This window comes from Syngnathoides biaculeatus, chromosome 22 (assembly GCF_019802595.1).
Source record: "Syngnathoides biaculeatus isolate LvHL_M chromosome 22, ASM1980259v1, whole genome shotgun sequence".
Lineage (NCBI taxonomy): Eukaryota > Metazoa > Chordata > Actinopteri > Syngnathiformes > Syngnathidae > Syngnathoides > Syngnathoides biaculeatus.
The window spans coordinates 17,284,968-17,296,079 of NC_084661.1; the positions used below are offsets into that span (position 1 = coordinate 17,284,968).

General features: G+C 45.9%; 1 protein-coding gene across 1 annotated transcript; it reads right to left on the reverse strand.

Moving 5' to 3' along the window:
- Positions 1-5,794: 5,794 nt before the first annotated feature.
- Positions 5,795-8,730, reverse strand: LOC133495834 (neurogenic differentiation factor 2-like). The gene is made up of 2 exons (XM_061810840.1): positions 8,649-8,730; positions 5,795-7,133 (listed from the first exon to the last, which is right to left on the reverse strand). Exon 2 carries the CDS (start codon positions 7,125-7,127, stop codon positions 6,018-6,020), a length of 1,110 nt encoding a protein of 369 aa, XP_061666824.1. The 5' UTR covers positions 7,128-7,133; positions 8,649-8,730; the 3' UTR covers positions 5,795-6,017.
- Positions 8,731-11,112: the final 2,382 nt, after the last annotated feature.

Below are 11,112 nucleotides of genomic sequence, written 5' to 3' on the forward strand. Positions count from 1 at the left end.
CCTATACGCATAAATTCATTCATGAGTGCATATGCATGAGCATATGTTCAATACCAGCTTGTCTCTACGCGACCGCCACACATCTCCCCGCCTCAACGCGGTGGATGACCCCCCCATGGCAAACTCCTCTCCTCTTCTGATAATCTCTTTTGATCCAGAGAGGCGCGCACTTCATCCCGTTGACCGGCGAGCGACACGCACTCGACAAAGTCATCAAAACGCGCCGCCGCCGTATTTCCGTAAACGTTGCCATCGACTCATTTGACGCTGTGCCACTCGAACCCATTAACACTTGACCACAAATTGCCCCCACCTCAAAAAAAATGAAAAAAAAAAAAAAAAAAAAACAAGAGCCATGGTTATAACTGGAATGAGGCTAACGTTGGTACGAGCCAAAATGGCGGCACCTTGAGATTGATTGACAGGTTTGTGCTTGGGGTAAAAAGCAACGTTAAGAGTTTCTTCTTTTTCAGAAAGTTCAACGTCAGTGTTTTTTTTTTTCTTCTTCTTGCTCACCGTGAAGCAATTGTGTCACTTCAGTGCGCCTTTTTTGGGGAAATTACGTCATCAAAAGCTAAACAGCTTTTTTTAAAATCTTTATTTTGGGTCAGCGCAACATCAGTAGTTTCCTCACTTTCATAAAGTGCAACACCAATTGTGTTTTCTTCAGAAAGCGCAACGCCAATAATTAAAATAAAATTGCATCGTCAGAAGTTAGCTTTCTGTTTCAGAAAGCGCAACACTGATAATTTACATTATATTTCTTTTTGCTTGATCAGAAAATGAGGTTTGCCTTCTTTTTAGGAAAGTTCAACATCAACAGCTTCTTCTTTTTTTTTTGTAAATAACAAAACCAAAATGCCTCCTTTTCAGAAAGTGCAACGTATCCAACACTTTTTCTTTTTTCGGAAAGATTCACATTGATAGCTCGTCTTCATTTTCGGAAAGTGCAACACAAGTCGTTTGTCTTCTTTTTCTGAAATTGACACATGGGCAGTTTGTCCTCTTTTCAGGGAACAATCGTTTGAACCATTGCTACAAAAATGGGACTTTTATTTTAACATCTATAGTATTGCATTTTTTTTTTTTACTGTACGGGGTTTCTGTTTGCGGCGGCGTAAAACCGCGCCGCATCCAACCGAGAGCGAGGTCAAACATACACACAGAGGTCAAAGGGGAAACCTGCGGCTGGTGGCGGAGGAGGAGACGCGAGTGATTAAAAAGTGTGTGTGCACGCATACGTGTGTTCGTGCGTGTACGTGTGTGTGTTGGGCGCATCTGCGCGTTGAAATTCGGCGACAGATGTTCATTAGCGTGACGAGCACACACTGCTCATGTCTCGGAGCAATAAAAGCATGAACATAAGGACCGGTGAGAGAAAACATCCCTACCTCGGAGAGATTGTTTTATAATTATTATTTTTTTTCATATTACTGTTATCGGTCGAATACATTTTGCATCGATTATTACCTTGGGATTAATTTGCTCATCTCGCGCTAAGGAGAGATTTTTTTTAGTTGGTAAATGTGTGCAAATAAACAAACCCAAAAAAAAAAAAAAAAAAATCATTTCACACAGAACCCAGCAAAGCGCAAGGGCGCATGCTTTCACACGGCAACAAGACCCTGGACAGCACGTGCTGTGATTAGTGCAGATTTTTCTTGCCTTGGACTGGCAATATCCCGTTGGATTAGTTTCCAGATTTTGGCTATTTTGCAAGATCTCGGCCTGAAAAAGCCTTCTGATACGCCATAAACGTGCCCGTTTTGACAAATATTTTTCTCCCTTCTGCTTCGGATACGAGCGTAACTCTGACGCCTTTTCAGCTTTGACAAATCAACCACTCGCCGGTCCGTGTTTATCGATAATAGGCTCAGCGGTTCGATCCCACCCGAAGGGTTGTGTCCTGCTCACCGTGCATACCACCACCCGCACGATCTGGTCCAGCACTTTAACGATCCTTTTCCTTCTCAAAGTCCGTACTCATTTTGGTGAGCTGTCTTCTGAATTTGTGCCAAATAATAAAACTCTTGATTCATCTCTTCATCGTTTTCACGGTAATCGCTGCACTGGTTACGAGCACGTTTTAAACTTTTATGCTATGACGTAATGTAATATACAGTACTGTATATGCACTTATATCACACTGTGCAGTATTTGCATTTGTTGTTTTTTTTTCCTCTTTGTCCGCTGCTTGGTTGCTATTGAATACCTCTTAATGGTCTCACTTTGGTAAATAACAGATTCAATAAGAAAAATGAAAAAAATCAGCCTCTTCTGGGGGGCTATGAAAAAAAGCAAAGTCGGTTCATTGCCGTTTGCAGTCAATGATTAAGCGTCCCGAGACTTTTGTCCACGGATTGCTCATTTGAAAGGACTTCGTTTTTAGGTGAGCAGCCAAAAAGCGAAGATCCAGGCCAGGCCAGGCGAGGCGAGGCGAGGCGAGGCGAGTCGAGGGTGTGATGCACTGGGGGAAAAGTGTCAGCCGGCAGCCGCCGTGCGCACAAAAAAGGTGACGAGAAAAGCGCAAAGTGTGATTTTGAAAAGCAAAAAAAAAAAAAAAAAAAAAAAAATGACAAGGAGCAAGAAGACCAAGAAGAAGACGGAGCAAAAAAAAAAAAAAAATGGAGGCAGTGAGTTGGACTGAATATCATGTGACAAGTCCAGCTGGGAGTTTGCCCACCCCGCAGCACTGCAAAACCCCCTCAATATGGACGCCAATTACTGCTGCCCGCGTGACCGTGCCATCGCGGCGGCGGTGGCGGCATCCTCCTCTTCCTCCCTCCCTTATCACTCCCTGAAAGATAAATAAATAAAAAGCTAAATTAAAGAAGTAGAAGAAGAAGAAGAAGAAGAAGAAGAAGAAGGGGGGGGGGGGGAACACTCCCGCCATCTGTGCGGCAAAAACATCGCTGCATAATAGACACTCGGCGGCCACTTCATTAGGTACACCTGCACGCGTTTAATGAGCTCCATCACAAGAGCTTCATAGCATCAATTAAACACACCATTTATGAATATGTCTGTCATCTTTTGCACTCCGCGTCCCTGAAAATAGTCAACTATGAAAAACGGCTCCGGTGTGACAGATGAGGCGTCGATTTCTGCTTTTTTTTTTTTTTTTTTTTGCACGCAGAGTGAAAGAAATCGTTTGAAATTAAATTAAATCAAATCATTGAGCACGGAGGAGGAAGAACAGAAACCCGAACGTGGGACGCCAATCGCTGTTGAGCTGCGGTACCGGCCCGAATACACTTTAACTCATCTTATGTGCGTCATAGCTGCTGATGTTTTGGTTAGCAACAGAGCGACTGTCGACACCTACTAGAAGACCTCCTTTTGGCTATTTTGACCTCCACAGAGTTACTCTCAAACGTCAACTTAGTCTCAAAGTTGTGGTTTTCATTTAAAAAAAAAATAAATAAACAAAAAACAAAACCTGGTTTTGCCACACAAGTGTCGAGAAAATTTACCACCGTCAGCTACGGCTGTTTGACCCAGTCTTGTATCCGCTCCGTCAATACACGACTAACAAGTGTTTGTCATGCCAACGGTTCTCGCTAGTGACGTCAACAAGCATGAGAAATTCCAAAGAGCCGATTTCGGTCCTCTTGGAAATCTGTGAGCGACTTTAATTCATATTTCAGAAGCGCCATGGGGCCGATATTACGTTCGAATACCGTTTGAGGAAAAAAATGTTTTGGCAAAACACAGGACCTTTAAAAAAATATTGAAGATAATTTGCTGCTTTGAAATTTCGAAGTATTGAAGCATTGAACATTTAAATTGAATGTACAAAAAAAAGTCGTAGTAATTGAAGTTTAAAAAAAAAGGTTCCCCAATCATTCATTTAACTCTGTTTGTCTAATTACTGTATACTTAATACTCCAAGTACTTTTGAAAGTCAATATGGGAGAAAGGGAAGTCGATGAAATGTGGGAATTATTGTTTATAAATGCTCGTTTTCAAATTGCACCTCTGAAATTCTTTTTATGATGAAAGATTATGGCTTATGTTTAGACTGATATAAACACAATTAATACGACAAAATAACAAATGTAAAATGATCCAGATGGTGATTGAGACTTCATTAAAAAAATACTTTGCTGGGGTATTTAATTACATCTGCACACGGTATTTATTGAGGCATTTTAGAGACATTTATTTTTACAAATAGACTTGAACTAACCGATTTGAAGGTTATTAAATCCATAAAACAAATAAGTACAAGGCCCTAAAGAGTAATATTTCTAGAGAAATTGATTGGAAATGCAACAACAACAATAACGAGCATTTTGTATGATAAAAACATTCGTTGTTTTATTTTCATTTCGGCTGCGCAGGCGGAGATGAATGAACAGATGCTGGCGGAATTAGCCAAGAAGCACCGTGGGCCTCCGACCAGGGCCCACGCGTGGGGGGGGAATTCAGCACGTGCGCGTGTCCGCGACGCACTGATGCTGAATGGCCGCGAAAAAAGGGGCGCTTGACACCTGTAAAGGCCCGCCGGCCTGCCGCGAAATTGAAAAAAAAAACAAAAAACATTTTTCTCTGAGCGCAGTGCTGCCTGCAAGTCAAGTGGGTTCCGCTCAATTCATAACGCCGCATGGATGGATTCATTTCATGTGAAGGACAACATAAAAAGAGGTTTTATGAAAATAATGCGACATTCCTACACCCACAAGAAACATTTATTTGTTGCATCATGAAACTTAAAGCAATATGTTGCTTCTTCTGTCGGTAGGCCGTTTTTTTCTTCGTTTATGTACTACAAATAATGCAATTTTTACACGAGCCGTTTTGTTAAAACATCTTAAAATACAGCCCAAAAAAAAAGGATTGTCGTTATTTGTGGATATTTTCAAAGTTCAACAGCTGCTTTGCATTTTCAAATCCAGCAGAATGAAAAACGTGTCCGTGCGCATTTGATTCGAGAATTTCTTTCACGTCTCAAGGCATTTTTTTTAAACTTCATTTTAATTTAAATTCAAAGTCTGACCTTTGCAAAAGTTAAAACACCCAAGCGAAAAACGCTCTCAGGTCCAAATGTTCACGTTCTAGATAAATCGAGGCCCACTGGACGTTTTACAACTAAAACTAAAATCACCTTGTCGTAGATTAAATATATATATATATATTTTTTTTTTTTTTTGGGGGGGGCGCCTGCAGAACTCTCTCTCTCTCTCTCTCTCTCTCTCTCTCTCACACACACACACACAACAGGCAACATGTGGAGAACACAGGCTGGCGTCCAACATGGGGTCCGCGAGCTTCCAGTACGATTATTAATTATTATTAATAGCGTCAATTGCAGAAAATCAGCGCCGATGTCATCTGCCCTGCAGACGATAATAATTGCATTTCTGACACTGTCTCGTGGGGGGGGGGAGGTGCGCAGTTAGGAGTTAGAATAGTGGAAATATGAAACATTTCGTACTCGATTCAAAGCTTTCATATGAAAGAAAGATTACAATAATAACGGACACTTGTTTTTGGACATCCAACTGGCTCAGAATTATAAATCAAATGATCGGAAAGTTGGTGGCCACTAAAACATGTGACGTAATAACTGTATTACATTGTCCAGAATTTTAATGTTTTTTTTTTTTTTTGTACACGTGTAATACATGTGAAGTGATTCCAAAAGATATTTCAATGTAAATTCAGAAGCCTTGTTCTTCAACTGGGTAGTCACCCCCCGCCCCCCCCCCCAAAAAAAACCCCAAATGTACTGTTCAATTAATTTTGTCAAATTATATCCTTATGCAAAACAGCTTCTACGCCGCCTCTCTATTCTGTCGTAACAACAAAAAGAAATGTTTTATCATTTGCAAGTCATTTTAAATGATATCACTTTAATTGATGAAAATTATTTTATGGGAAGGTGAGTGAGTGCACTGGTGCAGAAGACGTCAGACAATTATAAATGACTTTTAATTTGCTTATTTCGTCTTCGTTTTGCACGCCGCCGCCGATGAGCACGTGATAGGATCGCAAGAGGCGATCGGGATTGTCAGTCAGTTGTGGAAAAAGGCGCTGATGTCCTCATAGTGGCCCACCGCGCCCTCGTGGAAGGGGGGGATGTTCTCGGAGTGCGCGCCCCCGCCCCCGCCGCGCGCCCCCGCGGGGCCGAACGTCACAGCGCGCCCGGCTCTGGAGTAATGCATAGACGAGTAGTGATAGTTCCGATCGGCGTCGAGCTCCAGCTGCTTGCCGGACCCGCCTGCACCCGAGCCCGCGGCCGAGCATCCCCGCGGGCTGCGCTGGCTCTCGTAGTCCGGACTCTGGCGGTAGTCCGGGGACGCGGCCCCCGGAGGGTACGCGGGCTCGAAGCAGGAGCCGTACGAGTGGCCGCGCGGGTTCAGGGGCCCTGCGCCCCCGGGGGCCCGGTAGTCGGGGCTGGCGAGGCGGCAGCGGTACGGCGCCGACGACGCGGAGTACGGGTGCAGGGGGAAGGGCGAGCCCGGCACGTGGAAGCGCGCCGCGTCCGGGTCGCCGAGGAAGTTGCGGGTGTTGAGCTGCAGGCAGCCGGCCACCAGGTTGGTGGTGGGCTGCGAGAGGCCCTTGCACAGCATCTGCACGTAGCTGACCAGGTCCGGCCGCTTGCCGTGGCGCAGGATCTCGCCCAGCGCCAGGATGTAGTTCTTGGCCAGGCGCAGCGTCTCGATCTTGGACAGCTTCTGGGTCTTGGAGTAGCAGGGGACCACCTTGCGCAGGTTGTCCAGCGCAGAGTTCAGGTCGTGCATGCGCGTCCGCTCCCGGGCGTTGGCCTTCACGCGGCGCACTTTGGAGCGCTCCACGCGGGCCGCGCTCGTCTTGCGCTTCTTGGGTCCTCGCTTTTTGGAGGACTTGTCCCCGGTCCGCTCCTCGTCCCCGCCCCCCGCAGCACCATCATCCTCGTCGTAGTCGTCCTCCTCTTCCTCCTCCTCGTCGTCGTCTGCCATTTCGGACTCGGCCCGGCTGCTGCCGTCTCCTCCGCGCGCCTCCTCCAGCTCGTCCTCGCCGCCGAGGTGCCCTCCGCGTTCGGCCTTCATCTTGGCCTGCAGCTCGCCGTCCGGGTCGTCGGCCCAGTCCGCCGCGAGCCTCTGGACGTCCGGCAGAACCTCACTGAAGAGACGGCTCAACATTGTCACCTGCAACAGAGGAGGCGCGGGGTCCCGTGCGACGTTTACGTGGACGTCTGTCATGTCATCTTCATATTAGGAAGGGGTAAAGCATTACCCCCCCCCCCAAAAAAAAATGGATCAGCCAGGTCACATCATTTGGGACACTTGTAACATGATGTGAGGACAAAAAAAAAAATGGATGTTTCAGGCCACCTAAAACATGACATGATAGAAAGGAAAAAAAAATGTCATGCAATGGTGAAGACGGGGGGGGGGGGGGGCATGGGGGGGGCCTTTGGAAATGGTGGAATTGGAGGTCTCAAGTCACATTATTAGGTACACCTGGAACATGTGAAGCCCCCCCCCCTCCCCCCAAAAAAAGGCTGGGAATGGACGTATCGGGACATATTATAAGGGAGACTTAAAAGATGTGGTGGGGGGGGGGGGCTGACGGCTGGAAATCAATGTCTCGAGTCACATTATTAGGAACACCTTTCACATGGATGGGAGGCGACAAAATGGCGGGAAATGGACGTGTCCGGTCACATTATTAGGCACACCTGCAAAAAGAAGGGTGGAAGGGGGAGCGCTCTGGCCACAATATTAGGTACACCTCCCAAATCAGATGGGACAAAAGACATTTGGAAATGAATGACACGGGTCACTTTATTAGGGACACCTGCAATACACGACACAAAATGGCTGCAAACGGATTTGTCGTCATAATATTAGGGACAACTCCAGGACACAAACATGGAATGAGACCAAAAAAAATGGAAGCATCAAATCACTTTATTAGATGCAAATGCAACATCTGATGACACGCATGCAGACACACACACACACACACCACACACACACACACACACACACACACAAAATCAAAGGTGTTCCTAATATTCCGCCTGCCAAAGCCAAACATTCAAATGGGCATATTTTTTTTGGACACCATCAATCAAAATAATGTTTGTCAAGGGCGTGGCATGGCATGGCATGGCATGGCATGGAGGTGTACCTAATGGTTTGACCGCTGTGCCCAATTGCAGGCGAGATGAACAATTTTTCACGACAATAATTTTCTTTTCATTTAATTGCTGTAAAATGCGGCAAGACCGAAAGGTCAATTTTGATCTGAAAAAGTTTTTCTTGTGAGGGATCCAAAAATGTTGATTCTGTTTTGAAAAACGACCCGGAGGGTTTTTTTTTACCATTTCTTTTTGCAGTTGAAAATACAAAAATATTGCATGTCAAAATTGGTCCACTCTGGACAATTCATTGATTGGAGTTGAAAATCCAACTAAAAACATGCACTCAAAAGCATAATAATAAGATAATCTCGGCGTTGTGATTTCTGCCCCCCCCCTCCCAGCTAATATTAAAAAAAAATGCCTGGGCATAGCTCATCAATTATTATGGACGTTCAGATGCAAACGTATACGCGCACACGTCATGCTTCCCGACTCGGCGATTGAAACGGCCAAACGAACGAATGCCGCGAAGCGCAACAAAGAATTCCAAATGCAGATTTTTGGAAGAACCGACCTGGCTGGAGTTTGTTTACAGCATGTCGACGTCGCGTCGTGCCGGGCGAAGATGAGGCTGCCGTGTGGTGCGCCTGCCTGCCTACCTTCCTCTTCCTCTTCCTCTTCCTCCTCCTCCTCCTCCTCCTCCTCTTCCTCTTCCTCTTCTGCGGCCACCCTGCCTCTGTCTGCAGCCCAGACAGCAAAAGGGGAGGAAGTGGCGCGCGGGTGACTCGCGTACGAGCGGGGGGCTCCGTGATGCCAGGCCCATATGGCGGGCACGTCATTGGCAAGAGCCATCACACGAGAGGCGCTGATTGACGTGCGGTCGCATTCACAGAGACTGGCTGCTCCCCCCCCCACCCACCACCACCACCACCCTGGGGCGGGTGCGGGGTTGGAGGGGGGGTTGAGAAGAACTCGCCATCTGTCGCCGGGCGGGCGCTGAAAGGCAAAATGAAACAAGCGATAAGCGAGTGGATTCACGCTGGTCGCATTTTAGAAGAAAAACGAGGTCAACGGCAAAAAGGTTGCGCGCGGCGTGGCGGGCGTCCCTTTTTAAGCATTCCACTCGAGCCCTGAATTCGGGTGTCAAAAATAGGGCGAGGAGTTCCTCATCAGGCTCTCAAGCGAGGGCTACGGTGTCAAACTTCAGGCCAGGGTGCCAGATGTGGTCCTACATACCGCTAAGCGTCTACTTCACATTTCTCATTTAAAACATGGACTGACATTTATATTGCATATTTCTGTCGCCAAACTCTTCCTAAAAAAATCTCATTTTCATTGAGTGTACATACAGCTCGAAAACAAGTACACCAGTACGCTCAAATTTTGGTTGTTATTTGGCTACATTGGAGAAAAATGAAAATTTTGTTATGGCAAGATCATTCTGAATAGAACTACGGTTGTGAAAAAAAAAAAACAAAAACATATCAAAAAGGTACAGACGGTGGTCAATGGCAAAAAAAATGTTTGCCCCTCTTGTGTTCAGAGGTCAAACTAGCGATCGGGTCTCAAATTAGGGTCACCCGACAAGAATCGGGGCTCAAACCCAACGTGCGAGTCCGTTCCAGACTTATTGGAAACATCGCAAAGTCAATTTTGACAGCGTGTCCCTTTAAAAAGATTCCCGGCCTGCCTGTTTTCGCACTCTTCTCACTCTCTCGTCTCTCGGCAAGCCGCGTGCCCGCCCGTGCCAAGCTTGGCAAGCGGGCACGTCCGCGAGGGCAGCCGCTTTAGCTCGGCTCAATTGACCCGTTTAGGCGACGGCGCCCCGGCGCCCCGGCTTCAGGGCGGCCGCCATATTGCGTCCTTCTGTCTCCCGTAGTTCCCCCGTCCCCGCGTGGGAAATCGGCGATTGTTCCGGAATCATTTCAGCCATGAATCATTTAACCAATGATTAGCGAGGTGTTGGTTTGAGCCGATTGTTTGTTGTCTTGATTGAGGTGCTGAAATACTGTGCCGCATCCGGGAATGGCGGATTTCTTTCACCAAAATCTGATTTTCGATTTTTGCTGATAGAAAACAAAAAGAGGAAATGCCAATAAAAGTGTTGAAACCTACGAACGGGTATCGGATCATTAGCAACAGAGAAAAAAAATCCTTGTGTGTTTTTACACGCTTGGCCAATAAAGCTGATTCGGATGAAACCCCGTCTTGGAACGCTAGCATTATATTGAAACCCTGGTTAAAAATCCTAAACCTGTCCTAAAACCCTAAACCAGACTTCAAAATATACATAACTGAAAAAACAAACCAAAAAAAAAAAAAAAACATCTAAAACCCTAGTGTGAAATCCTTAACAAAGTTAAAAGCCAAATCCTTTCTCCAAACTCCCAAATTAAAAACCCGAACGCCGATTTTACACGCAATCTTGAAATCCTGGTTTAAAACTCTTAACACAATTCTAAACCCTAACCCATACTTGACTACCTAATCTGATTTGAAAACCTGAATTAATCTTGAAACCCTAAACAGTTGAAGTCTCTGCTTGAAACCACAGTTTTAAACCCAAAGCCTAATTTAAACCCCTAACATGACACTCGATCTGATCCAAACGCCCTGACCTCGCAATGAAATCTTACCCAACCTCATCTCTAATACCAAAACCTGATTTGGAACCTGAACCCAGGCATGAAGGGACTAACCTGAGCTTCAAACCTTAACTTGATGACACCCTAAGTCTAGCATAGCATGCTAGCCATTATATTTCGCTAAGTTTCTCAAAGACAGCCCAACCGAACATTTGATACCTATGAAAAACTCCTGTAAATTCCAAGCCTGTCCCTGTAGTCCCTTTCTACTCCTAGTTCCCATTTTTGGGACGATACACGATTTAGTGGTGGCTGACATCTAGTGGGGGTAAACTACTAGTGCAGGACATCGTGCCTATTGTTACATCAATACACAAACTCCAACCATATCAGCTGATGTCTTACTTAGGCCAAGTTTAGGATGTCATGTTGGGCTTTGTAACTAGGCGAGCG

Bases quoted from the DNA above. Each gene is read 5' to 3' on its own strand.
- LOC133495834 (XM_061810840.1), bottom strand. From the start codon at position 7,127: ATGTTGAGCCGTCTCTTCAGTGAGGTTCTGCCGGACGTCCAGAGGCTC.